Here is a 25417-nt window from a genome sequence, read left to right on the forward strand (position 1 = left end):
TATTCCTCGTTAAATGTGTTGATTTTGTGCTGAAGTCCAATAGCCGTGGAAACCCTTCACCGAACAAAAGGGTAGAACTTTTTAATAACGAAGAAACGGATAGAGGACACTATATTGTTTATTCATTTGTAATTATCACTGTATACGGCAGTCCACGTAGTGACGAAGCGCACCAGGAGGGTGTGGGAACGCGTTTGTTTGTCTTACAAAAGTCTTAGACGATGTTAAGAAGCTCAATATATTTGTACATATTTGGTAGATCGTATAATACGTATATTTGCTGTAGGTGCATTCATCCCTAGATTTTTACCTCGTTAGCTTGGTGGGTAGTGTCTATGACCGTTCTTGGTAACTGCCAATTTCGCCTCGTCCAAATTTAATTTTATTTCTTTTTTTTATTTTTAAGCTAAAAAGGGATGAACTAGATAAAAAACTTATTTGTTTTTCAATTATTTAGCATATTTCACGATTTAAAATTGCCTTTGCCTTGGCTCGTTCTTGGAGGACCTTCTCTACATTATTTTCTCCTATTTCTTCAGTTATTCCTTCTAGCGTCTCCGTTCTGTCACATTTACATACATGCATCAGTGAAAACTGAATTGAATTTTTCCAATCAACCAAAGAGAATAATAATTTTTCTTATATTTTTTATGATTCGGGAAAAATTTGTATGAAAAATAGAAAAATATTAATTATTTTTGAAAATATTTTGTATGCAGTTACTTTTATTTTTCTTAAGAAACTTTTTGCTTAAAAAAACTTGAGTTTTCAAGACAAGGATAAACATTTAAAAGGTGGATTTTTTACACAAATTCGGAAGTTTCAATAAGTACTGAATGGGTTAATAAAAGTAGTGCATTATTCAAACAGCCATTCCATTGATGCTAAAAGTTAAACGAAGCAAGTTCAATTTACATTACAAGTATATTTCACTTTTATTTTGTGTAAATACTTTTGACCACCCCTGTAGATGGTTTATGGTGAAAGTCGAATGTTTATTCTGCAAAATTACAATAACTTTACTCTATAAAGCTAAAAAATGCTATATTTTTGCTGTATCTTTTGTTCTTTCTCTTTCGTAGCATTAATATAAATTGTTTTCAATCTGATGACACTAGATTACTTTTGTTTTTTTTTTTATACGTATACTACTAAATTCTACAAAAAACCAAAATTATTCTAGCCCATTAGGTTGACACAGAAATTCGTCGGTCTGGCAGCACAGAGTCTTTTATTTCGATAGTGACAACGCTGAGTCTTTACAAAACTAATTCAAATAGTGCCCTTCTTTAAGGTTTGAGTCACTGCTCATTCGCTTTGCATCTTTTCAATTCGCCGACTATAAAATGACCGCGTTCGCCAGCGCCCTCTAGGCGGCTGTCGAGCGAACCACCATCGAACTATCTTACAACACTGGAATGGCCATTAAATATTTTATCTCAGCTGTTTCTCCCTGACTTTGTTTACAATTAGCGAGTTTATTAACATTTAAACAGCGTTAAACCATAAATAAAATGGCCTCTGCGACCAGTTCAAGTGCTCGACATTTATTCGACGAGTCCAAGAAGAGATTGTGTGCCCGCGTGGGTGTAAACGTGAATAATTTGGGTGAGTTATTACGGGGTGCTCCCAATAAATCGATACTAAAGATGGATGTTGGATATTTCCAGGATCTGTGGCCCGACAGGTTGTCAGGGGCTCCAAGAGCAACGAGGTGAGCTATACCTTCAAATGCCTTTTATTCCCCAAACTGAGATATGAACTTCCCGCACAGATCATGCATCAAACCCTGAAGAACTTCACCCAAGTGGACGTGGTCTCGGAATACAGCCACCAGAATCTGCAGAAGATGACGCTGATCCTGCAGCACGTGGGCTACCAGTACGATGTGATGCAGGATAGTGTCAACCACTTGGATTACCTCAAGGAGCAGGTGACGGCCATGGAAAGATGATTGGAAGAGCAAAAGCCTAGACACTAGCAGCCATCCCGACCTCCACCACCCGTTTAGTTTGTCGAAAGAGCCATGTCCATGCATAAATATCCATAAATCCCAAAAGAGATAGCCGGAGAAGGTCAAGGGCCACCAGAAGAGTTGGGCACGCTGATAAGATAAGCCACTGCCCTGGAGTTCCCTTATAAAAGAGACGAGCTGCCTAAGAATCCATCGCAGTTGGCAATTAAAGAAGTAACGATGAGTTTGGAACTTAGACTGGTAATAGCTCTTTGGCTTATCTGGACCACAGCCGCCGAGAACTCCACGGATGGTGGTCAGGATGGTCGGATTGTCGGCGGCTGGGAGACGCACATCACCTTCTTTCCGCACCAAGTGTCCCTGCAGTTGGGCACTCGCCACGCCTGTGGTGGAACCATCTTTTCGCCCACCATCATCTTGACTGCGGCCCACTGTGTGCTGGAGCACAGCAAACCGCAATATTATGTGATCCGAGCCGGGTCTACTGATTGGTCCAAGGGAGGCAGCTATATTCAGGTCCACCGCATTATACCGCATCCCAAGTTCCACGAGCCAACGAGGATGAACAACGATATTGCTATTGTTCAACTGCAGCAGCCGCTCGTCTATAGCCGGGAAATTCAACCCATTGGCCTGGCCACCAGTGAGGACAGGATTCAGCCGGCGGCCCAGCTTTTTGTCAGCGGATGGGGTAGTAAGGCGATCTCACAGATGCAGTCGGAGAAGCGTCTGCGTTACACAGTTGTCCAGCTAAGGGATCAGGATCAGTGTGCCAGGAACTATTTTGGAGCTGGCTCTGTGACCAACACCATGTTCTGCGCGGGAACTCAGGTGGGCGGGAGGGACAGCTGCCAGGGAGATTCAGGAGGACCACTAGTCACCTCCATCAATGGCCAGATGAAGCTGTACGGCATTGTATCCTGGGGCTTTGGCTGCGCCAATGCCATGTTTCCTGGAGTTTACACAAAGGTTCCCGCATTTGGTGACTGGATAGCGCAGACAACGGGGGAGCTGGGTCTAGCTTAATTTCTCTTAAAACTAATTCTTTACTACCTATAAAATAGTAGATAAAATCACGGATATATCTAAGTTATCACGTAGTAATAAGATTTACCTCCTCTGTAAATTACACCTTTCTAACGCTACAACTTGCTAATTCTCAAGTTCAGATGACTAACCGAAAACATAAAATATTACTTATCGAACAACAATTTGTTAATTTTTCTTTAATGCCAAATTACCTTGTTTATGAATGCAAAATGTAAAAACAAGTTTGGGATCGTGGCTGGCTAAGCCGATCGTAGTCGCACTTAAAATGCGCATCTCGGCGGGCCAAATACCAGTTTTTGGCTCTCTCGAACCGAAGTATTATCCAAGTCGCCGCCAGTTACCAATCGCAGCTTGAGTAGAGAGGCAACATTACCCAGCCATGAAGCAGATTATAGTTTTGGTAAGTTAGCGACCGGCTCTGCCTCAGCACTACATCAGGCGTTGCTCAATTGTGACTCTTCCTGCTTCCATGTCAAGGTCGTTTGTTTGTTGGGAGCCAGCAGAGCGGATGTATCCCACCTGGTCACCCCGGAACCGAAGGTTCCAGCTAGTCCGTATGTGTTCAGCTACCAGGCTGGCCGAGCTCCCGGTCATGTGGATCGCCAGCACACTGAGGTTTCTGACGGATCGGGTGTCATTCGCGGGGCTTTCTCCTATGTGGATCCCAAGAACCAGGTTCGCACCGTGCAGTACGTGGCGGATGAGCATGGCTTCCATCCGCAGCTGAGCCACAAACTGGAGGACAGTGCCGCCGTCCAGGCTGCCAAGAAGAGGCACTTCGAGACCTACAATCGAATTGCGCAAGAGCACGCCAGTCACACACCCGGCCAAGCAGTGAGTATTCCGCGGGCAGGTGTGGCTCCAAGTAGTGTGCAATGACGGCATTGTTTTCCGTTCCTAGGCTCTCGCCAACGCTCCGCATGCCAGCGCCGCCGTTGCCCATGCCACCCAGAAGCACTTGAGCGCCTTCGAGCGGATCGCAGCCGAGCACGCGGCCATTGGACGCCAGCAGGAGGCACAGCGTATGGCACTGGCCGCCCAATCCGAGCATGGAGAAATCGAAGATGGTCAGTACCACCCGTAAGAGGTGCTTTGGCCGCACAGCCATTGGTCTGACATGAAAACAAAAAGGAACTTTCCAGAAACACATATTTTGTGAATTGGTTTCATGATTTCTGAAATCGGAAATGGGGTAGAATATCTGAAAGATCAATTAGGCAAACAATCATTTTTTAATATTGAGCAATATGTTTTTTTGTTACAAAATACAAATAAAATACAGTTCAGAACTTGATTTGGTGATATTTTCTAAAACAAATAGCTTATATCAGATTTTTTATAATTGAGCCCCTTTTGTAAAGAATGAATGCTATTTAGATGGCTTGATGTTCACTAATTATAAATACTTAATTCAGTTGAATGCCTTCGGTGTGTAGTTACCTATGGCACCTTCAACTAGTCAGGTGTTTGGAAAAATGACAGTAGTCTTTCGAGCTATTGGGATTCTCTTGTTGGGATTCCAGTTTGTAAGTGACAGGGCGATCATTGGTTCTAAAACTCTAAGCACCAAGCTTCTTTATCACTAGAGTCGCTCTGAGTTTTTTGACCCGTGTCCGCATCATAATGGATTTACGGAGGAGCAGGCAGATGCACTGTTTAAGGACTGGCCCGCCAATCTGAACTTGGCCAGCGTTAACAGGAGCCACAAGTGCTATGTGACCTGCATTTTGGTATACTACGATCTAGTGGGTTTCTCTGGAGAGCTTAGTCTGGACAAGTACTTCGACTCCGGAGTTATTGACGAGTTCGCGTTCGCACCTACCATGAGACGATGCCGCGATGAGTATAAAAAAGAAACGGACATTTGTGAGCACACTTTCGGTATCTTCAACTGCTTTAGGCAGGAGAAATTACTAAACACAAAGTAACTAATCTACATTAGTTAGATATAACATTTATATTTATAAGGCCAATAGAAACGCCAAAAATCTACCTTGCCTATTAAAAGAAAATGTTGGTGAAAATCCGTGGATTTTGAAATTATTAAAAAAGAACTCGTCGCGAAATAAAAAATTTTCGGTCCATACTATAATGAGTCTGAGCTCTTTCTTTTCTGTAAAATTGGTAATATAAATATAGTATTACATTTTCAGTATAGAATTAGAGGGTTTGCTTTTAGTCTAAAGTTTCCTGTGGCCTTGAACAAGTTTAATGTCAATAAAACGTATCCATGTCTATTTAAATTTGACCAGCGGTAACAGAACCCGCAATTGTTATGTATCGTCCATATTTTTCCTTTACAATCTGGTTGCTTTGGGTAAATATTTCGATTCTGGCATCTTTGATGATGTTGCTTTTGCACCATTAATGAGTCAGTGCCGCGATGAGTATGGAAAAGAGACCGATATTTGAGGGCGTACTTTCGGAATGTTCACAGCATTAGTCTGGGAAATTTATTGAACACAAAGAATTAATAAACATCACACAAATGATTAGGTACCGAGAACCGTAAGTCTCACTATTTTAATTAGTCATGACAACAATATCATTATAGTTTGTAACCATGTTAATAAACATCACACAAATGATTAGGTACCGAGAACCGTAAGTCTCACTATTTTAATTAGTCATGACAACAATATCATTATAGTTTGTAACCAGTTGGTTGAGTTCTCGGAAAATAAAAATTTTTAAATTTAATTCTATCAATATCTAATCATATAGCTGTCATATTAACAATCGGAAAATTGGTGGGAATATAATATAAAACAAATTATAGCTTCGGTGTTTTTGGACATATTGAGAATATAATTTGATTAAAATCGGATAATAGCTGTTAAAGCGGTTCTTAAAACTGCAAGAGTATACAAACTTCAGCTTCCCGAAGTTAACTTTCTTTCTTGTTATATACATATAATTAGATAATATAATTACAAGTTTGGATCAGATAACTAAAATTGAGGTCGTTCTTTTGAACTAAGTGAATATTATTTAAATGCTTTGCCTTGGAGTAATTATAAAAATATAAGTACGTTTTTATAACAAAAGTGGAGTGCGATTTGCTTTTAATGTACAGTTTCCCATGTTAACTTCAACTAGTGCCATGATTGGGTATAACGCAAACAATCACCTTATTCTCGTATGGCTGCTCCTTGTGTTTGGACATCAGTTTGTATGTTTACAATTTGTTAAAACACTTAGCTTAAACTTACTTTTTCTGCAGGGTAATTCTGAGTTTATCCACCCGTGTAACCACCATAATGGGATTACAGAAGAGGTGGCGCATGAAGTCCTGAAGGACTGGCCCGGCAATCTTAACTTGGCCAGTGTTAATAGGACCCACAAGTGCTATGTGACCTGTATTTTCTTATATTATAGTATTGTTTCCTCCTCCGGAGATATTACGTTGGACAAATACTATAACTCTGGAGTTATTAATGAATACGCGTTTACACCAACATTACGACGATGCATCTATGAAAATAGACTTGAGACCGACTATTGTGAGCACACTTTCGGTATGTTCAACTGTTTTAGGCAGGAGAAACTAAAGGCAAAAGCTACATTCAATAAATGAAAAATTCAATTGCTTATAAAGAGCAATCACTCTGAGGGCATCCTTGTAATTTATCAAACTAAAACACATCTTACCGAGGAAAGGGTTCGTGGCGATCGCGCACCATCGACGTGCAAAAGTTATTTTATAGACTTTTTTGACGAATAATGCTTGTTTATTTGCCAAAATAAATACTCTTTCTAAAATGTTCTCATTCTGCCCGTTTCAACCATTTAGAACGTGTAATTATTTAGTCAAATAAACAAGCACTTTTAGCACCAAAACAAATTTATATTTGTAAAGTGTTGGTATGCAATCGATTAGTGTATTACTCGTTACGATCGGACCACCATTGCAGATTATCAATTCTGCGGCTATATATGTGTAGTAGTTGTTTTCGCACGCTCTCTGCCGTCCACTGAGATATTTTAAGATATAGATGTGTCAATATACTATAATATCAATTAAGGTTTAAAATCTCTTGTCGACTTAGGGTAATATTCGCATAGACAATATGTTTTTAGTTAGTTATATCTCCGACTTCCAATTCCACAGACATGGGCAATGGGTCAACCACATCGGTTTTGTTTTCTTAACTATACCGAGTAGGTAATGAAAGCTGTAGGTGATGAAATAGCGTGCCGAACGTAAAAAAATAAGGAAATATTTTTATTTAGTAGATCGTATAATACATTTTTGTCACAAAAGTTGATATCACAATTTTTTTGCTGTAGGTGCGATCGTTACTAGATTTTTACCTGGTTCAGAGTTTACTATTTACTATTAAGAATATCATTTATTGTATTATTAAGAATTTTGAATTTAATTTTATGAAAATTTAAAAGCCCTTTAAGAAACGGTCGGTAAAATTATGAAAAAAATGTTTGTTAATATTACTGAACCTAGCAACAGTCCTTGAAAATTAACATGGTGTAACCAACATTGAATTTTTTTACAACTGCAAGGGTATACAAACTTAGGCTTGCCGAAGCTAACATTCTTTCTTGTTATATACATATAACTAGATAATATAATTACAAGTTTAGATCAGATAACTAAAATTGAGGTCGTTCCTTTGAACTAAGTGAATATTATTAAAATGCTTTGCGTTGGAGTAATTATAAAAATATAAGTACGTTTTTATAACAAAAGTGGAGTGCGATTTGCTTTTAATGTACAGTTTCCCATGTTAACTTCAACTAGTGCCATGATTGGGTATAACGCAAACAATCACCTTATTCTCGTATGGCTGCTCCTTGTGTTTGGACATCAGTTTGTATGTATACAATTTTTAAACACTTAGCTTAAACTTACTTTTTCTGCAGGGTAATTCTGAGTTTATCCACCCGTGTAACCACCATAATGGGATTACAGAAGAGGTGGCGAATGAAGTGCTGAAGGACTGGCCCGGCAATCTTAACTTGGCCAGTGTTAATAGGACCCACAAGTGCTATGTGACCTGTATTTTCTTATATTATAGTATTGTTTCCACCTCCGGAGATATTACGCTGTACAATTACTATAACTCTGGGGTTATTGATCGATATGCGTTTACACCAACATTACGACGATGCATCTATAAAAATAGACTAGAGACCGACTATTGTGAGCACACTTTCGGTATGTTCAACTGTTTTAGGCAGGAAACACTAAAGGCAAAAGCTACATTCAAAAAATGAAAAGATTCAATTGCCTATATACGGCAATCACTATATCAGCATACCAAAATATCATTTAAGTTTTAAACTCTCTTGTCGACTTACGGTAGTATTCGCATGGCCAATATGTTTGTAGTCAGTTATATCTCCAAAAAATCTGTTATAATAAAGTTTTAGCTTTGCCGTGAAAGGCACGGACAATGGTTTTTTGTTTTCTGAACTATACCGAGGAACCTGTAGGTGATGAAACAAAGTTTGATTAACTTTTACTCAGGAGGATCCAATAATCACGGAAAACTAGAAATGGTTCGTGGGAAATTTTTGCTATGTACCTGTATAATTAATTAATTAATTTCCATTAGAAATCGTGATTTTGTTTAAAATGTGTGCAAAGTTAAAAAAAATTAATTTGTCAACCAATAATTTAATATCAGAAGTTTCAGATTTCAAATTAAGATTCTCAAGGGTTCCTATTTTGTTGGCACATTTTTGTGTTTATAAATCAAATCGGGGAATTAATTAGGTAACATGATACCTAATTAATTTGAAATGGAGTTTGCTCAATGTGCAGCAATTACAAATGTGAATACCCATTGTACACACATTTAATTACCTTAATTTGGATTGTTATAAGAACCTGCATTGGACTTTCTCTTTTAGTAATTGAAGTATGATGGACCGGCAAGCACTGTACATAATCTTACTGTTTCTGTGTGGAACTGTTGATGTAGGATTGATTTCCTATCCCTAAAAGAAAAATTTTAATTATTTCATTTCTAGGGTAACTCTGCAGTTTTTAATCCGTGTATACAACAAATCGAGTTATCACAAGATGAAGCACACCAGGTATTGGAGAACTGGCCAGAGACCATAATTGATCGGGGGTACAAGTGCTTTCTTACATGTGTCCTCCTGGACTTGGGGCTGATTACTAAGTCAGGGGACCTCCAGATCGATAAGTATATGAAATCTGGCGTTGTGGACTGGAGATGGGTGGCAACCGACTTGGTCGTTTGTCGCATAGAATTCTCAGACGAAAAAGATCTTTGTGAACTTTCATTTGGACTTTTCAACTGTTTTCGGAGGGTAAAAAAAGAAGCTGAGGAAAAGCTTAAAAAACATTGAAAACATTGAAAATATGAGCACAGGCAGAATTCTGACGTCCTCCCTGAAAATTTTTTCAATCGTTTATTTCAACCACTTAACTATTATTCCAGGCGGTAGTGAATGTTCATTAACAAGTTGTTAAATATACTCAATTTAACTTTTCTCTTCTTGCCATGTTGTTCTGATATTGAGAGCATTAATTCCGAAATGAACTTGCACGAAAGTTCTCTATTCAAGAACAATGTCCTTGAAAATTGAGTAGTTGATGGTGTTTTTAAAACTGAGTTCAAATTAAGAGAACCAAACATTTTTCAATAGTCGACATGTCCTCTGGAAAGTATATTTAAGTAATTCTGTCAGACAGTCAAAAAAATAAAGTTATATCTAGAAACCAAGAATATAAAATGAACAAGCTTAGTTGCATTTCAATGAGTAAAAGTTCTTGGTCTGTAGAGCGTTGTTGAATTTTGTTATTAAAGATTAAAATTAAGTATAAATACTTTGGTTGAGTATACAAATTGTTGCTTCTGATTCCGGTTGGAGCAACAAAAGTTCCGATTTTAAAGAGCTTTTGCCGCTCATGTCTTTGTTTCGGAAAACCAATCGAGAACCGGGTCCGCTCACCAGCTTTAGTTCTGTTCCGAGACCCACGGTGATGGGTCGACTTCCGCTGTGCCTTCTGCTCCTGGCAGTGGCGAATTGTTTTGCCCATGGCTACGAGGCCCCTGAGGCCCAGGTGCGCGTGTTCTATCCCAAGGGATTCGAGGTCTCCATTCCGGACGCGGAGGGCATTTCACTGTTCGCCTTCCACGGAAAACTGAACGAGGAGTTCGACGGACTGGAGGCAGGGCGATGGGCACGCGACATCCCAAATGCGAAGCGAGGGCGCTGGACTTTTCGGGATCGGGAGACTAAGCTCAACCTGGGCGATACCCTGTACTTCTGGACTTACGTGCTGTACAATGGACTGGGCTATCGCCAGGATGAAGGAGCGCATGTGGTTACCAGCTATGACAACCAAAGGAGCTGATCCCATTCTTCGAAAATATGATGCAATAAAACTTCTAAACCGAGCTTAAAGCTCATGCAGCTTGTTTATTTACAGACCTCACTTTCGGTTCTTGTTCGCTCTCCTGGTTCCGAGCTGATAGCTAATCTTTCTCTTGTTACACTTGGACAAACTTTTTATAATCGGTATACAAATTACAGCATTCAAAATTAAAGATTTTCAAAAATATTACACTATTTAAGACGCATTTCAGCGAAAGTAATAAGAGGTATAGGACACCCTTTTTGATTTAAGCAGGGACTTTTCTTTTCCTTATAGTAAGAACATTTACAAATGAACGTTTTCATTCTGTTCTGTAACAGAAGCTTTAAGAAGCGTATGAATAAATTTTGTAATGATTAAACATAATGCAATCAAGTCAATTGATATTTAAATCAAAGGAAAGATACGACTTTAATGTAAATTCATATTTTATGCACTCGCTTCTCGTCGCCCTCGCCCTCCGCCGCTTTTCGTTGTGGCTGTGACGTATTTAATTATTTTCGTTAGTAAAAACACTTTTATCCAATGCAAATTTATGCACTTTTAAACGCTGTAATTAATCATAAATAAAACGCGAAGCATTAATGGCGAAATGGAGCGCAGGGCACTGCAATGCGATGGTCTGAAAATTGCGTAAAATGAAGCTCGCTCTCAAACCAACCGATATAATTTGCTTTATGCACTGGTCGGAATGCACGTCCTTCCGTACAGTGGCGCTCAGAAAAGTAATATCGGAACCAAATCAAACCCAGATTGAAGTGATTTTTTCCAGAGAAGAAAGGACGGTGCAGAGGCAGAATTCTGACGTTGGTGTGGTTAATTTGTGCGTTTCGTAACCCTGGAACTGGCAAATACTGTTCTCTTTTTTAAGTACTTAAATATAAACCACTTAAAAGTTATTCAAACCCTTCGATTGAAACTAGATTTGTTGTTTTTGTGCCCGTATACGTTCTTTTGTTTTAATTTCGAAGATATGCCCGTGTGTTATTGCCGATTAAATGCCCGATAGCAGTATATTACAACTCTGATGCCCTTTTTCAGAGTCTACGTATGGGGTATTCTTTCTGCGCATACTTTCGAGAATTCTCCGCATAACTATTGTACAGTAATTGTTGCTAAATATTTTGCTATTGCTTCAGCCGCAACTGTGTTTGTGCTCATACAATTACATAGGTAGGTGCATATGAACTTATGGCAGCCCAAACTCATACTTGCACTCACGCACGGCAGACATCGGGCAAAAAGTTTCCGAGGACTCACAAGGCAAATTGATGAAGTTTTAGTTGCGGCAACTTCGCTACGTGATGTGTGCGCTACCAGACAGAGACGCACTGTCCACGGACCACGCCCCAATTTCGGTCCTACGCCCTTACTCCTGTGTCCCATGGTGTCGCGACGATGTCGTATGGTTGGGAGCGGTGAGGGTCCTTTGTGCCCGTTCGTTAGCTTTTTCTCGCTCCCGCTCGCCTCGTTGCGGTGGCTTTTTTGTAGGCAACAACAAAGCAATAGCAAATGCAATTACAACGCAACGAGCACACATTTTTTGCACTCACTGTGCGCCGAGTTGAGAGTTTGGAGCCACGCTAAATTGGTCTGGCAAATGCTTTTGGAACTGCCCGGGCCACGCCCCTCGTCCCTTTTCTCGCAACCCGGTAGCTTTATAATTTTCTGTCCTCCTAAGCACTGCGTAGCAGACGTTAAACGCTCCATTGGCGCCTTTCGTCTCGGTCGCATGCCTTCCTTTTTGCTTTACACCCCCAAGAATTGCCTGATAACTTGAAAAATCAAATACAACCATGCGAGCTTTTTTACGACAATTTATGGTTTTTAATCTCTCAAAAGGCCGCCACCTATGATTACGCAACCATATATGTTAATACATTTCGATAGATAGTGACATTTTATTATTACTGCACACTTTAAGGCATCTTAAAAGTGACATCCCAGTCGGACCGTCAGGCATTCCACAATAATTTCCATTGGGAAATTTCATGGGGCTGCAAAGCAATTTGTTTTTAAGACAAACTTATATTTATATAAAACCTAATTAGTTAACGTTGTAAGTGAAACAAAATATAAAAAATATAAAAGCATAAGCAGATTGTAGCTCTTAAATTGCCCAAGTAATAATGATTAAAATAAATAATAATGTGAACGTACAATGACTTTTAAAATTATATAAAAAAATATATATTTTAGTTTAAGAAATAAGTAAAAAAAATATTGGTACAAATTTTGATATCCAATTGGTCTAAACTGGTTTTTTTCAGTTTCCGAAAAGGGAAATGCTAAATTGCAACTCAGGGATGCAACAGTGCTATCGAGTGCACTTGCCATCCTTGTCCACCCCTTGAATTTGAAAAAAAGGACGTTTTAAACTGTTTTTAATGTTTGTTATAGCAAAACTATTGTTTAATGAAGTTTGTATATATGAAAATAAAACTAGATTTTAACGTATAATTGTGTTAACGGCGGAGCCTGCCACAACAGCAAGTGTGGCCGTTGTTTTCGTGTTTGTAAAAAGGCGACGGAAATTCAGGTGGTCAGGCCGAAAAAATTAGACCCCCTGAATTTCCCTCGCCTTTTTCCATAGGAATTTCTTAGAAAAGCGGTCGAGAAGGTTTCAGCACAGCTGACTTTTTCGGGCCTTTTGGAGGTTCGTAAAATTTAGGACAGCCTTAATAAAAGCGAATGGACTTTGTGCATAATGGCGGCCCATTTCCATAAAAAAATGTACATGTACAGGTCCGACTGGGCCGACAGCCTATCAATCTCTGCTTATGGGAAGGAGGTCTTTAGTTTGGTATATCCCTTTGTATATCTCATAATACTTAAACTTAAAAGCCGTATTTAATATTGGCTATTTACAGTGCTATATTTATATAATGAAATAGTCGAAACTAACTTTAAGTATTTATTTTTTGTATTTTATTTATAAATTGGGTAACAAATTAATGTGTAGCATCTGACCAGAGCGTTCCTTCTTGTTCTTTCTTGTCTTTTTTATTTTTTAAAAGGAATCTTCTTATGGGTATTAATGTTCATTAATGGTCATTGCTAATGTTCATTTTTCTTTACCTCGAAATTTTAGCTTTCCTTTTTCCTGAACATTTAACAGAAAAGTTTATATAATTGCTGAGAAAAATCTTTCTTCGCCGTTCGGGGTGTAAAAATCGCAACGAGCTTATCAGCTTTTGACTTTAAAATGAACATTGTCAGTGAAGTGATCGTCTTAATTTGTTTTTTATAAGGTTCTCAATAAAGACTGTGGTAATGGGTATCAAGCAGCAGCACCTGGCTGGCAGCCATCGTCATCTTGGATCCGAAATGGGAAACTTATTTCAGTGCTGTGGAGGAGGAATACATATATTACTTCGTGAGTTCAATGAATGGATCAGTTAATTATACCATATTACAATATTAAATTGCTCAAATTTTCTAAAAAGACCCCTGGAACAGAATCAAATATGTTGTGGGATCGACTCCAGTGAGCAATGCTTCAGGAACAGCGGAGACCCCTTGAAAAGAGTCATAAGCAAATGGGATAAAAATTAATCCATATTACTTAGAATTCAGAGCTATGGAACCGGTTCACGTGGGGACCCCGAATAGTTTACGGGCATGTTGAGTCGTCAGAATTGATTTCAGGAATCGTTAGTTTTTTGAAGGTTGATCCTGACATTATATAAAACCTATCAGTGAAACTGAAGCCCTTATTGATTAGTTTCTGGTTTCGCATTTAATGCCCTTGACTCTTACTTGCCTATCTGATTGAATTTATTTGAAAGTGTTAAGGCTTTTATGGAAGTTGGATTGTATAAGTGACGCACTGGTAAAATAGCAATCACTTTTTCTTCGGCCATCCGTTGCCCATCGAGTGATTGTGTCACTTGCTGGAGAGATGGAGATCCATTATCATAGCAAGGTGCTCCTGAGGAAGCCTGTTACACACGTTCCGACGCTTAATGCCCGACACGTTTCGAGCTTTGGGGCGTGCCGAGCTGTCTGTCCGCTCCGCTGGCTGCCAATACTGGTCTGCATACATATGCATGTATTTTTTACAGTGTTTGCTGGGGCATGGCAATGTCATAAATATTCTTTGCCGCTGCTTTATATTTTGCCCCGACAACGACAACGATGACGACTACGAGAAAGCAGTTTATCAATAATGCAAAATATTCTAGTGGGTGTGATGCTGGCCACCTCCTGGGTCTCCGCTTGGTTACCGTTCACTGGAAGAAAGGTCCTAAGCCTAAAGTGACGGAAATGATTTCTTATTTAGAATGATGTAAATATTTAAGCCTTTATATATGTGTTTAAAGAGGATCATGGCCATTAAGTTTCGAAGTGTAATTATTTTATAATTCTAATAACTATATAATTCTTATTCTTACAAGTGCAATTCCTTATATAGATAAAAATTTACCAAAAATTAATAATTACCGTAATTTTATAATGATGGTGGTTTAATAGTCCAAGAATACACTCGAATAATCCGATGAAAGGACCATCTACAGAAAAAGGTTTTTAATCTTAAACGACTTGTACTCCATCGGCACTCTATCAAGAAGGGAACATATTGTGTGATCTTCTTTAAATTCTTCTTTCTCGTTATGACTTATAGCTTTGTTAAGGCTAATAAATATTGAAATTATGTTGTCGATTCGAGCGATTTCTCATCCAGTGTAGTTGTTGGCACTGCCGTTGCCCAGCGAAGCGACATAAGCTGCTTGGGCAACATCCCTAAAGCTCCCCGGCCTCGATGCCATTCCGATGCAGAGTAGTCCCCAGAGACAGCGACTAGGAGCAATAGGAAGCCGGAGGAGCCGGGAGGAGGAGCCACGAGGAGCAGCCTGGAGCGGCAAGGAGCACCAAGCAGCAGAAAGGAGCTGTCGAGCCAGCCGCTGCACTCCGTGTGGATGTTTGTCGATTTGACTACGATTGCGGAAACGTATACAGTTCGTTGATCATTATCCGGTCCGTGATGCCCTCGTTTGCCGGCGACGTGATGCAGCTTTCCGCAGTTGAACGCTCCCTATTGAACTTATTACCCAGACAGTTGGCTGCGAGAGGGTATCTGGATCTGGTCCTGGATCTGGCTCTGCTCCCTGGGCGCTCTGCCGAATATGCATCGACGAGTAAAACACATTTCACCGGGCAGCCGGCTGCCTGGTTTATGCTTTGCATTAGCGCAATGGCTCGGCCTGGGCCGGGCACTTTGTCAATTGGGGCAGCCGGGCATTAATTTCACTGGCTACTTATGGCGCAGTAAATGGCAGCATCAGATCTATGGGCTACTAATGGCCCGGGTGGTAATTGAATTTTTCATTCCCATTAATGCCGTTAAAGTGGTAATAGTAAATTGCCATGAATATTGAGCTGGCTGTGCTTATTCTGTCCGAATTCATATATTTTGCCGTTTGAAATGAAAACTTTTTACTCCCGGGCTTTTGTTTGAGGAAAATAAAAGGCATTAAATTATTGTTAAAATTGTAACAAATAAGGGGAAGATTTTATTGTTAAATTTTAAGTGTGGATTTAATTTAAGTTTTAATTGTCATCCAAAAGTTACTTACATTTCATTCAATATAAATATAGTTAAAATCAAATATTACAACTACAGGGAGTTCTTCAGATTTGTTAACTAGTTAAGACCTATTTGGGTAGCCAGTCAAGGATATTAGATCTGTTGCTATATCGCGGACCTCTTAGGGAAATTCAAAAAACTAATAAAAACACAAATACAAATAAAGACTGCAATCATTAGAACCACCCTTGGCGGCAAATGGCTTTATGCCATTTATAGCTCCCCGATAAGTTGACAAATCCGACAAATTGAGGAACGGTGCTGCAGTGAAATTCGGCAACAGAGGCACTTCCTGTACAGCAGTTAGCCTCGGCTCGAAATCAATATCTGCAACTCAAAACGGGCGAGCATTTCAAATTCGCGACGACAGTTGACAGCCTGCCTGGCAGCGGCAATCGCACAAGAAGCTGCCGCTCAAAATCAAATTAGAGCAAATGCGAAGTACTTGAAGGAAATGCGCTGCAAGCACAGGAAACCGGAAGAAGGAAGAACAAGAAAGGCGGATGCTGGGCGGAGGGGGCGTGGGGGCGAGGGGTCACCCGCAGGCGGAGGCAGAGGTAAAATCAAATAACAAAATCTGATTGAATTGAAACTGAGGTAAGCTGAGCAAACTGATTTATTGATTTTCAAGCAGCGTTTTAGCCTGGCTTCGCAAATTGAATAAAGTGAAATTTCAGGCGCCTCTATGGCTGTTCTGTTGCTGATGTTGTTATATAGCTTTCTATGGCTTTCAGCAGTAAGTAGGGTGCTCAGAATCACTTCTTCTGGCTATTAATTCCTCGTAAGACACATATTTCTTTACAATTTATGAGAAATAGTGCAGTGGGTTAATAGTGTTCTAGTTGCAGGGCTGATCTCTAAAAGTCGAAAGGTTTCGATCACTTTTGGCAGCACTTTGCGAACCAACACTGTACTTAAACTTGCCGAAGCACATTTTTAGAGCTTTAGGCGCATCAAGCATTTTATTTACAACACATTTACGCATTTCGGTCTTTCGAACATGGCACTTTTTTATGCTTTTCGTATTTTTGTCGTTTGTTGTTTGCGTTTGGCGTTGAGTAGCGGAAATAGTAAAAGTTTTCTAATGAGAAAAGTTTCCTCGCAGACAAAGAGAGGAAGCGCCGACGACAGAGACAGCTGTATCTGGAGGGAGTGTGATGGCCGGCGGGCGGGCGAGAGAGACAGAGCGAAAGGATGTTCTGAAGGAGTTAGAGTGAGAGTACTGTCCATGAAGCCGGCGAATTTAATCATTCGCCTCGCCTCTCCCTCCTCTATCTATCACACACTCATAAAAAAATAGGATATTGATTATAGAGTTATAGTCTTTGACTTGGGATACCCATCTTTAAAAACCATTACTTCTTTGTGGAACTGAATTATATCTTAAGCGATCGTATTTTCGGATAGCCAATATCGACAATCGTTTTTAGATTCAACGCAAAAATAGTGTGTTATGAATATATTCTACAAAAAAATATAAAAAATAGAAACTAATAAAAGGACCTAAAAATAAAATATATATTATTAAAATGTCGAAAGATGTTGTATTTTTGCCAGTGCACTCTCGTTCCTTTCTCCCAAGGAAGTGCGAGTGTGCACATCAAAAACTAAACACGTCAAAGTAAGCAACGGAAATGAGAAAAAAGTGCGCTTATTTATTTTTGTACTTTCTTTTCACGCCCTCCCCCTTTCCCTGCCCCCTCTCCGCCACCAGTTGACGGTTTTTTGCGTTGTCGCCTGCACTTCTATTTGACTTGACGTGGGAGCGAGCGAGAGGCAGGGGGCAGTGGGACAAGGACGGGCAGATCCTCGCGGCGACATCAAAGCGCGTTATAATTCGGAATTATGCAAAGCTTAGCAAACGTGGACGCATTGTGGCGTTTACAACCGGAAATAATGAAAAATAGCGCGAGACGCTGAATCATTTGTCTCCTTAGCAGGGCCGGTGGGCGGGAGGGGCGAGCGATGCGGGAGCGGTAGCAGATTGTTGCATAACGTTGTAACCGTAATAATGCCGGAACACGGAGATTGCAACTGTAAAGCGAATTCGGTGTAACACCTTGGCTAGATGCAATCTAATTGCGGCACTGAGAAAAGTTTGTTTCTTTCGGCCACGAAAAATAACTGCACAAGGTTTGGCAATATTTCGCCACGTTTTATATTTTCCGTTATTATTAAAGATGTGACTGACAAATCGGAAGATCTATACGGGAATAATCGCAATGAATTCATTCCTTTGCTGAAACATAGAAATGTTACATTCTAACAAATTTTCTCTCTGCATTCACTCTGATAGAACAATTTGATCATGCTATAATTTTTAAGTTTTCACTCGAGCGGTAACCTTTTGTGTTTCGATGTATCTGCAAGATGCATCTTACAAATTAATAATTAAATACGCCATCAACGTGTTCTTCCATATCGCGCGACATGTATCGGCCGCAAGTTTACAAGATTTCGGATAGCGTTCCTAACAAGGCAATTAAATGCAATACCTGTGGAATTATCCGGGTATAAAAGGAAGCCGAAGTTGCAGCAAACGGAACAGCGAACCCCAAGCGAATCGACCGGGTCACTTTGGACACTTTTTTGAGCCGTAGGAACGTGGCAGCTCGGAAATGAAGCTATTTTGCGTTGTTTTGGTTATTTACGTTGTGGCTCTGGCCCTCTTTGGAGTCGAAGGACGCGGCGGGGGAACCCGAAACGGAGCAGAGGTAAGATTCGGTGGCTAACCGTGACCTATGAACGGGTCTAATCGTCTCTCTCGTCCCTGCAGGAACCCAAGTTTGTCGGTCTATTCAAACGGGTAGGTAAAGGTCAAGCTGAAGGCCAACGATTTCTAAGACCATTGCCCCAAAAAAATAAAGGACCCAGAGCAGATGAGTCAACTTGATTCCGCCGAGACGTTGCACTGGCGTCGCATTCACAATTTAGCCCTCTTAATTCAAACTTATGTTAAATGCCTGCTTCTAGGCAAGGCGCCATGTCCCCGCAATGAAATCCGGTCGTCTTCATGGCAACGAACCCCCACATCCCCACAAAATCCGAGTAAGAACGTAGTCTTGGGTTATACATTTGTGCATTGGATGTCCTTTTCCTTAGGAACTTTAGTTTTCTGAACAGGTTTTTATTTTTTGTTATGGTTATATGTTAAACTTATATTCTCGTCTCATCCTGTCCAGCTTAGTTTATTATGTTTATTTAAATAAAATAAGATAATTTTGACAATAATTGTTTATTAACCTAATCCTTTTTTCTTCAGTCTCGCCGTGATGCCTTGGAGGAGAGTTTGGTGGCCAATGAGGATCCGCCACCACCTCCACAGTTCAGGGTAAGTGTGCATGGCGGTTTCAATTCATGAAGAATGATCTCGAACTAATAGGTTTTTCGTCTTCCATCTAGCAACGCCGTCAGGCTCCCCCCGGAATGCCTCCTCCACCAGACGGTCTTCCACCACCACCACAGTTCCTCTTTTAAAGATACCTGAATATAGTAAGTTGTTGGGCGTTTGTGCATGTAAATGGGAACCATATCGAAGCTAATAAACCTAGTAAGAAGCATTCCAAAAACTACAAAATCCGAGTTTCTTTGGGCCATAAACCAATATGATTCGGAGAAACCTGAAAGGCTAATCGCCTAGTGCAGCTGCTGCAGTAATGAGGTTCTATAATCCTGGGTCAGGTAGAAAGGGCTGCCTGACCTACCTGTTCCAGCTATTTAAGGGATGGGCACGACCCCTTGGCAATCAGTTCACCTTTGAGTTCGGTTCGTACAACACACCTGAGATGAAGTTCGTTGCCATTCTCCTGCTAAGCAGCCTCACCATTGCGATGGTCCTGGCATTTCCTAGTAACGACGATAAAAATGCTGCTCTGCCAGCTGATAACCAGTATGCTGCTGCACTGGCCAGTCCATCAGCTGCAGGATCTGCAGATACATCGGCATCGGCGGACCAGATCTCTAACAGCATACGCCGGCCACGTTATCTGCTGAGCAAACTCTTTCAGCCGAAGACCGTCGTGGTGCAGCCAGTGATCGTGGAGCAGGTGGTTCCCGCTCAATATCCCGGATATGCACAGCCATATCCCGGATACTACAACCAGGGCAGACGCATCTGGTAGACCTATTTTAAGCACTTGTAGCAAATTAAATAAAGACGCCTGACCTTAAAGTCAAAGATTAAATTTGTTGTTTTTGTTTTATGCAAAGGCGAATTCCTTAGAGCAAATCCCCTAAGTCGAAAGAAACACTTGCCGTCTGGCCAACTCTCACTGGTAACTCCCTAATGCCTAATTAGGCATGCCGGGCACGTAGGAGCAATTCCCGAAAACTTAGTGAAGGTCGCGCCTCGGTGCCGAAGACAACAAATGACACAACGTTGCGGGGTTTTTAAATAATTTTATACAAGCGATTGGCGGCTTACACAGGAGTTCACAGGGAAGTGCAAAACGAGGCACTTTATGTGCTTGTTTTCAATTGTTTAGAGCTTAAGGATCTACGGACTAATTCTATTCCAGAAAATGTCATGAATTATGTCTAAAAACTATAAGGAACGATGCCATACGTATTCAAAGTGTCGTGTTTGGGGTGAAAAGAGGTTTGTTTTGGTAAAGTAATCTTTGGGGAAATTACACAGAAATTATCTACAGAGATAAAGGTATCGGTTAAATCGAGGAAATCGACTTTAGCCTTAAATTGATCGTATTATTGAGATTTAAATACTCAAAACAGATTTCAGGTATAACGTAATTCTTTTTTTAACAAGATCAAATTCAATTTTTTATCAACACTCTTGTTCATTTCATAGACCTTATTACCTGTCTGCCTTTTTATAAATCAGTTGGGAATCTTCGGAAATATATAGAATATAAAAGTAAAAGACAATTCCTTCGCTGATCAGTCCCATATAATCCGGCTTTTTTATACACAGTAGTAAATGAAATATCTTTCGTTGTCAAATTGTAAGTCGAAGTCATAAGTATGTACAAATTTGATAACATTTTTAGCTGAGTCCTTGTACTTGAACTAGAGCTAGTGTTGACTTTGCTTCTTCAGTCCTAAGGTTCCAGGCTTAATCCATATATTTTACTTAAGTAAGGCTCCCATGGGATCCCAAGCAGGCAACTGCGTGGTTTTTGGCATTCGGCTGGCATGTAGAACTCCAGGAGGCACAAATCTCTCGTGGACCACAATTTCGAAGCCGTACTCCCTCAGCCAGTCAGCATCCATAGCAATGCCCGTGCTTTTTGCCGACTTCTTGAGTTTCCCCTCCTCATTTTCTGTGTTTTCCTCAGTTTCGTCGGCTTTATTAAGGGTTCCGGTGGATTCGCTTTGGCCATTGGCAGAAGCGCTAATTGTTCGGAATTCTACGGGCCGTGCCTTAGAGTCCAAACCAACAGAGGTGAGCAGCACGGCAGAATCCCGCCGGGATTCTTTGTAGAGCAGCCTCTCTGCTTTGCTAAGAGAGTCACCTACCTCAAAACCAAACATCAAAGCAAACCTATGCGATTGCAGACTTAAAGGTCCAGTCTTGGAACAAAACACGCTGCGCAGGTCGCAGCCTAGCCAAACGGGCTTATTGCCGACCAGGGAGTCCACTATGACCTGCACTATGGTCTCCATGGATTGGCTGTTGTACTTATGCGACTCGCCGCCCATCATATTGGAGCTGTGGGTGACCTGGTAGTTTCTCTGGGGAGTAGAGGATAGTCGAGGATCGTGGCCGAGGCAAACGAAGGCGTCCAGATCGACGGTGCATGCCACCATCACCTCGTAGAAATGCATTGATGTCAAGTTATTCAGGCTCTGGTAGCGCTTCTTGTGGTCGTAGAAAGTCCAGGTGAAAACCTCGGGAGGTTCTCCCAGGCATATGCTCACCACGTTGAAGAGGTTCGGAATCATTTCTTGGATGAGCCTCGGCAGGCTGTGACCATCGCCATCAAAAGTGAACTGGGCGTGCAGCATACTGGCATACTCACGGAGCTGGAAATGGATCATTGTTATAAGATATTTCTGCTAATGGATCAAGTTAATGACCTTGCTCCTCAGCATAATGTTCATCCGTCGAGTTCGCTGGTTGGACAGGTAGCACTTTTTGGGCATCACGCCGTACTTCTTCACCAAGTTAACGAACATCTGCCAATTGCCGCCATCTGGAACCGCACTCTTCATGAAGTGCCGGAAGCAGCGCCCATCCAGCGGTTCGCATTGCATCAGCAGATCAGCAGTTGTCCACAAGAAGTAGTTGCATCGCTCCAGCTTGTGCCAGAAAAACAAGTGCGCTGCGGAGAGTTCAAAGTCCGCCGGAAGCGGCAACTTTCTGTCCATTCCCTGGCGCAGCACGTCCAGACCCGTGCAAATCCATCCTGGACCGCCAGTGGTGCCCTTTCCCTGCGTATCCACCTCGTGCCATGTTTTGTCGCCGGACACTGTGGAGCACAAGTCCGCTTCGGGTCGCAGGCACACGTTGATGGGATCTCGGGCGGTGCAAACATTCTGGGCCAGACGATTCTGCGGAGACTCGTAGAATGCGGAGCACCAGGCGGACCACTGCGGTTCGCTCAGCGGAAAGATCATTTTCGCATTCAGAACATCGGCTGCGGCTGGCATTAGGGAAATCCAAGAATAGGCACTGCAAATTTAGACCTGTTGTCTAAGGGTGCAAGTGCTACCGGTCTACTGATTGTGTCAAGCCCACGAATAAGTCAATTGCCAAATGCTTCTGTAGATACAACGATTTTTGACAATTGGAACTGCGAATGTGGCATGTTTTTCAAAGCTCCTACACAGAGAATTTTTTAACGTTCTGCTTTAAACATTTTAATCATCAAAACATCATACCGGGTGTTAAATGAAAGCCCTCGTTTTTTCGGTATAATCGAATTTCTACTGTAGCACAATTTGTCAATTTGTGGCCTATTAAAGATCAAGGCCGTTAATTAAGCAGTCACTTTGTTGGCTGGGGAAACCCAATAAAGGCAAGGCAAGGTCACATGGGCCACAGCTTGCTAGAAAACCCCCTCTTCTGAGCACCAAGAACTGGGCATATATGCAGGGTTCTCTTCTTAGAAAAGATAACGCTGACTTAAATAGTATGATATGCTTTATTCACATTCGACTTGTCAACTTAGGTTTTACAAAATATATAGAACTGTCCTTTGCGAGATTCTGGCAGCGAGCGAGTAGGGCGGTGCGTTGCCACTTTTCACTCACGTTGCAACTGGGTATCGAATACAACTTAGGAATATCGAGTACAGAAAGGGAAAGATATTAGATCAGTAGGTGAGACCGCTTCTAGTGGTCCTTGTCCCTCCCGCCACGAGCTCGGTAATTGTATTCCCATAGCCAAACGCCCCAACTGTCTGGTCTGCCTAACTAAGCGTTAGAATTAAGGGCCCTAAGTCGCCGGTACGTTGAATTTCCCGCTAATCAATCACATAACCTAAGCTGGGAGGCATTTCCCGGTAATTGACCCACACTCCTTTGACCCCAGGTAGTGCGAATCAAGGGATTTTGGTTAAGAGCCACCCACTGCTGAATTTGCATTTGCCAGATACAATAGCTCCCGAAGCCGTTTAGGTTATAAATATTTCTCAGAATCAAAGGCGAGGCAAATGCTGATAATGCGCTTTATTTCGTGCGGCTCTTGTACAGTAACTTGATCTTAGACAAATAGGTTGCCCAGGGATTCCTGCAGATTTGCTCGGATATCCTCCATGGTCTTCTTGAGACTGGCCTGCACCTCTTGGTGGATGCGCTGGGCATAGTTCTTGGCCTCTGCCTCGAGTTTGTCGCGATTGTCGAAGGAGTAGCGGTCACCCAGGAATGTGCGTCCAGCCACCTTGGCCACCACCGTGTGATCGGCCAGCTCGATGACTATGTCTCCATTGGAGTACTCCACCTGAGCCGGCTGTCCGTTGATGTCCACTGTTTCCCTCTGGTTCACACCTGCTGCTTTCGGCTGGAAGGTGTAAACCTTTCCGTTTTCATTCAGCTCAATGGCTCCGTTTATGATCCGAACAGTGCGTCCGTTGCTGTTGATGTAACTGCCTTGGCTCTCGTCTCCGTAGATGAAGCTGTGCCCGTTGCTTTGAATTATGCTCGAGCCCGACTGGCCGTTGATGATAACGTTGTTGTTTCCACCGTGTCCATAGTCCTGGGAGATGTCCTCTTCGCTGGAGTCGGCGTCCGCAATGATCCTGCGGCCATCGGATCCTATCAAGACCGTCCTGCCATCCGGTCCGCGGATGATCTGCCCAGCTCCGTTCGACAGGAAAGTGTTCCCATTGTTCTGGAGAATCGTCTGGTCCTCGGCTCGGGGAATATTGGCAGCTGTAGATCAATGCAATTAATCAACAATGCAATTTAGCAACACAGATCAACTTTTTGAATTCAAGTCCTTCCACTTAAATCTGTGTTCGGTTCTGACTTGTATTTTGCAGTTCTAACTTGAGTTCGTGTTTTTTGTCATCTAAATTATACCAGATTGGGGTTTTTAAGACATTTTTAAGAAAGACATACCGCTAGACATAGAGGCGATGCCGGCCATCAGGCCCAGTAGAATCCAAGTTGCAGTGCCCGAGCCCATTTTACATTGACTATACCAAGCCAAGTCAAGTGTCAGCTATTTATACGAGCGCACCGAATATTAGTTCATCACGTCGCCGTCGTTCTATACGTTATATATGGTCGGTTCTGAGTAGCAGTACTCTCGCCCAAAGGCAGATAAGGCCGGGAGGAGGTCAGCGGTGCAATCCCGGGGAATTGCCAGCGACGGGTTTGTTTTGTTTACTGGTTGAGCGGTTGAGCGGCGACCGCACTTAGTCACCGGCTTGCCAATCGACGCCCGATTCTAGCGGATTGAGAGAGAGGAGCGTGTGAAACCGGGAAAGCTTTTTAGCCAGTTCAGCAGTACGCACGTTTGGTATATACACAAGCCGGACAGATGGGCGGGGTGCAATTTGCATTTGCCGTCGCAAACTAATACCTTTAGCACGAGTATACAATGTTTTGACGGTAAAGCCAGGGAATTCGAAATATTCCCATTAAACTGGTTTTCAGCCTTATCAATAAAACCATGAGGCTTATCAGTTTATAAATGCACCTTTGACATACCTATATATACGGCTTACATTTTAATTTGATTTCATAATTTATTTGAAGAAGATGCTGGAATTTTAGATGCATTTCGGACTCGGGTTCAGCGCACCTTTGTTATCTCATTGAGGCCTGTTTACGCATTACTTAAGATTGCACAACCAAAACATTCTTCAATGCGAAAAACGTTCTAAACATAAAAAAATGTAGGATCTCAATTCCCATTCTTTAACAGATATCAAGCCTTATTAAAGACAAAAGCTATATAGATATTTTTTTTGATTGTTGTTTCATTCAAGTCGATTTTTTCTTTCGAATAATTTTGTGAATATGTTAC

The 25417-nt window shown here is 41.5% G+C and overlaps 11 protein-coding genes across 12 annotated transcripts; 9 read left to right on the forward strand and 2 right to left on the reverse strand.

The window, feature by feature from the left end:
• The first annotated feature begins 1421 nt into the window (after positions 1-1421).
• On the forward strand, positions 1422-1954 carry LOC108029766 (uncharacterized). Its single transcript, XM_017102272.3, has 3 exons — positions 1422-1608; positions 1671-1714; positions 1775-1954. The coding sequence occupies exons 1-3, from the start codon at positions 1515-1517 to the stop codon at positions 1952-1954; spliced, it is 318 nt and encodes a 105-aa protein (XP_016957761.1). The 5' UTR covers positions 1422-1514.
• Positions 1955-2182: 228 nt separating this feature from the next.
• LOC108029765 (trypsin 3A1) lies at positions 2183-3186 on the forward strand. Its single transcript, XM_017102271.3, has one exon. The coding sequence runs from the start codon at positions 2195-2197 to the stop codon at positions 2999-3001; it is 807 nt and encodes a 268-aa protein (XP_016957760.1). The 5' UTR covers positions 2183-2194; the 3' UTR covers positions 3002-3186.
• Positions 3187-3296: 110 nt separating this feature from the next.
• Positions 3297-4319, forward strand: LOC108029402 (cuticle protein 8). Its single transcript, XM_017101634.3, has 3 exons — positions 3297-3425; positions 3503-3859; positions 3927-4319. Exons 1-3 carry the CDS (start codon positions 3405-3407, stop codon positions 4107-4109), a joined length of 561 nt encoding a protein of 186 aa, XP_016957123.1. The 5' UTR covers positions 3297-3404; the 3' UTR covers positions 4110-4319.
• Positions 4320-4442: 123 nt separating this feature from the next.
• Positions 4443-5021, forward strand: LOC108029350 (general odorant-binding protein 57d). Its single transcript, XM_017101540.3, has 2 exons — positions 4443-4551; positions 4612-5021. Exons 1-2 carry the CDS (start codon positions 4468-4470, stop codon positions 4951-4953), a joined length of 426 nt encoding a protein of 141 aa, XP_016957029.2. The 5' UTR covers positions 4443-4467; the 3' UTR covers positions 4954-5021.
• Positions 5022-6081: 1060 nt separating this feature from the next.
• Positions 6082-6637, forward strand: LOC122818181 (general odorant-binding protein 57d-like). Its single transcript, XM_044092103.2, has 2 exons — positions 6082-6197; positions 6249-6637. Exons 1-2 carry the CDS (start codon positions 6108-6110, stop codon positions 6600-6602), a joined length of 444 nt encoding a protein of 147 aa, XP_043948038.1. The 5' UTR covers positions 6082-6107; the 3' UTR covers positions 6603-6637.
• A 2257-nt stretch (positions 6638-8894) lies between these two features.
• LOC108029351 (general odorant-binding protein 57e) lies at positions 8895-9513 on the forward strand. The gene is made up of 2 exons (XM_017101541.2): positions 8895-8966; positions 9020-9513. Exons 1-2 carry the CDS (start codon positions 8910-8912, stop codon positions 9362-9364), a joined length of 402 nt encoding a protein of 133 aa, XP_016957030.1. The 5' UTR covers positions 8895-8909; the 3' UTR covers positions 9365-9513.
• A 456-nt stretch (positions 9514-9969) lies between these two features.
• LOC108029421 (gram-negative bacteria-binding protein 3) lies at positions 9970-10420 on the forward strand. The gene has a single exon (XM_017101664.3). The coding sequence runs from the start codon at positions 10002-10004 to the stop codon at positions 10374-10376; it is 375 nt and encodes a 124-aa protein (XP_016957153.1). The 5' UTR covers positions 9970-10001; the 3' UTR covers positions 10377-10420.
• An 8093-nt stretch (positions 10421-18513) lies between these two features.
• On the forward strand, positions 18514-19561 carry LOC108029391 (uncharacterized). 2 transcript variants are annotated; one of them, XM_017101619.3, is made up of 5 exons: positions 18514-18698; positions 18761-18790; positions 18958-19032; positions 19247-19315; positions 19387-19561. In XM_017101619.3, the coding sequence occupies exons 1-5, from the start codon at positions 18603-18605 to the stop codon at positions 19459-19461; spliced, it is 345 nt and encodes a 114-aa protein (XP_016957108.1). In that variant the 5' UTR covers positions 18514-18602; the 3' UTR covers positions 19462-19561. The 2 variants fall into 2 exon arrangements, with proteins under 2 accessions (XP_016957108.1, XP_016957109.1); XM_017101620.3 differs by lacking the exon at positions 18958-19032 and having other exon boundaries at positions 18515-18698.
• A 198-nt stretch (positions 19562-19759) lies between these two features.
• Positions 19760-20168, forward strand: LOC108029390 (uncharacterized). The gene has a single exon (XM_017101617.3). The coding sequence runs from the start codon at positions 19770-19772 to the stop codon at positions 20103-20105; it is 336 nt and encodes a 111-aa protein (XP_016957106.1). The 5' UTR covers positions 19760-19769; the 3' UTR covers positions 20106-20168.
• A 704-nt stretch (positions 20169-20872) lies between these two features.
• On the reverse strand, positions 20873-22804 carry LOC108029419 (bleomycin hydrolase). The gene is made up of 2 exons (XM_017101660.3): positions 22021-22804; positions 20873-21966 (listed from the first exon to the last, which is right to left on the reverse strand). The coding sequence occupies exons 1-2, from the start codon at positions 22591-22593 to the stop codon at positions 21070-21072; spliced, it is 1470 nt and encodes a 489-aa protein (XP_016957149.1). The 5' UTR covers positions 22594-22804; the 3' UTR covers positions 20873-21069.
• Positions 22805-23598: 794 nt separating this feature from the next.
• Positions 23599-24672, reverse strand: LOC108029380 (uncharacterized). Its single transcript, XM_017101608.3, has 2 exons — positions 24505-24672; positions 23599-24315 (listed from the first exon to the last, which is right to left on the reverse strand). Exons 1-2 carry the CDS (start codon positions 24569-24571, stop codon positions 23648-23650), a joined length of 735 nt encoding a protein of 244 aa, XP_016957097.1. The 5' UTR covers positions 24572-24672; the 3' UTR covers positions 23599-23647.
• Positions 24673-25417: the final 745 nt, after the last annotated feature.

Source organism: Drosophila biarmipes, chromosome 2R, assembly GCF_025231255.1.
Source record: "Drosophila biarmipes strain raj3 chromosome 2R, RU_DBia_V1.1, whole genome shotgun sequence".
NCBI classification, from domain to species: domain Eukaryota; kingdom Metazoa; phylum Arthropoda; class Insecta; order Diptera; family Drosophilidae; genus Drosophila; species Drosophila biarmipes.

Excerpts from the sequence above, each read along its gene's own strand:
- LOC108029765 (XM_017102271.3), top strand. The coding sequence starts at position 2,195 with ATGAGTTTGGAACTTAGACTGGTAATAGCTCTTTGGCTTATCTGGACC.
- LOC108029419 (XM_017101660.3), bottom strand. The coding sequence starts at position 22,593 with ATGCCAGCCGCAGCCGATGTTCTGAATGCGAAAATGATCTTTCCGCTG. Across the intron at positions 21,967-22,020 it reads ACATTATGCTGAGGAGCAAG|CTCCGTGAGTATGCCAGTAT; the intron begins GTCATTAACTTG and ends ATCCATTTCCAG.
- LOC122818181 (XM_044092103.2), top strand. The coding sequence starts at position 6,108 with ATGTTAACTTCAACTAGTGCCATGATTGGGTATAACGCAAACAATCAC. Across the intron at positions 6,198-6,248 it reads TTGTGTTTGGACATCAGTTT|GGTAATTCTGAGTTTATCCA; the intron begins GTATGTTTACAA and ends CTTTTTCTGCAG.
- LOC108029390 (XM_017101617.3), top strand. The coding sequence starts at position 19,770 with ATGAAGTTCGTTGCCATTCTCCTGCTAAGCAGCCTCACCATTGCGATG.
- LOC108029766 (XM_017102272.3), top strand. The coding sequence starts at position 1,515 with ATGGCCTCTGCGACCAGTTCAAGTGCTCGACATTTATTCGACGAGTCC. Across the intron at positions 1,609-1,670 it reads TGTAAACGTGAATAATTTGG|GATCTGTGGCCCGACAGGTT; the intron begins GTGAGTTATTAC and ends GGATATTTCCAG. Across the intron at positions 1,715-1,774 it reads GGGGCTCCAAGAGCAACGAG|ATCATGCATCAAACCCTGAA; the intron begins GTGAGCTATACC and ends CTTCCCGCACAG.
- LOC108029350 (XM_017101540.3), top strand. The coding sequence starts at position 4,468 with ATGGCACCTTCAACTAGTCAGGTGTTTGGAAAAATGACAGTAGTCTTT. Across the intron at positions 4,552-4,611 it reads TCTTGTTGGGATTCCAGTTT|AGTCGCTCTGAGTTTTTTGA; the intron begins GTAAGTGACAGG and ends CTTTATCACTAG.
- LOC108029391 (XM_017101619.3), top strand. The coding sequence starts at position 18,603 with ATGAAGCTATTTTGCGTTGTTTTGGTTATTTACGTTGTGGCTCTGGCC. Across the intron at positions 18,791-18,957 it reads TTGTCGGTCTATTCAAACGG|GCAAGGCGCCATGTCCCCGC; the intron begins GTAGGTAAAGGT and ends GCCTGCTTCTAG. Across the intron at positions 19,033-19,246 it reads CACATCCCCACAAAATCCGA|TCTCGCCGTGATGCCTTGGA; the intron begins GTAAGAACGTAG and ends TTTTTTCTTCAG.
- LOC108029351 (XM_017101541.2), top strand. The coding sequence starts at position 8,910 with ATGATGGACCGGCAAGCACTGTACATAATCTTACTGTTTCTGTGTGGA. Across the intron at positions 8,967-9,019 it reads TTCTGTGTGGAACTGTTGAT|GGTAACTCTGCAGTTTTTAA; the intron begins GTAGGATTGATT and ends TTTCATTTCTAG.
- LOC108029421 (XM_017101664.3), top strand. The coding sequence starts at position 10,002 with ATGGGTCGACTTCCGCTGTGCCTTCTGCTCCTGGCAGTGGCGAATTGT.
- LOC108029380 (XM_017101608.3), bottom strand. The coding sequence starts at position 24,571 with ATGGGCTCGGGCACTGCAACTTGGATTCTACTGGGCCTGATGGCCGGC. Across the intron at positions 24,316-24,504 it reads CATCGCCTCTATGTCTAGCG|CTGCCAATATTCCCCGAGCC; the intron begins GTATGTCTTTCT and ends ATTGATCTACAG.
- LOC108029402 (XM_017101634.3), top strand. The coding sequence starts at position 3,405 with ATGAAGCAGATTATAGTTTTG. Across the intron at positions 3,426-3,502 it reads TGAAGCAGATTATAGTTTTG|GTCGTTTGTTTGTTGGGAGC; the intron begins GTAAGTTAGCGA and ends TTCCATGTCAAG. Across the intron at positions 3,860-3,926 it reads GTCACACACCCGGCCAAGCA|GCTCTCGCCAACGCTCCGCA; the intron begins GTGAGTATTCCG and ends TTCCGTTCCTAG.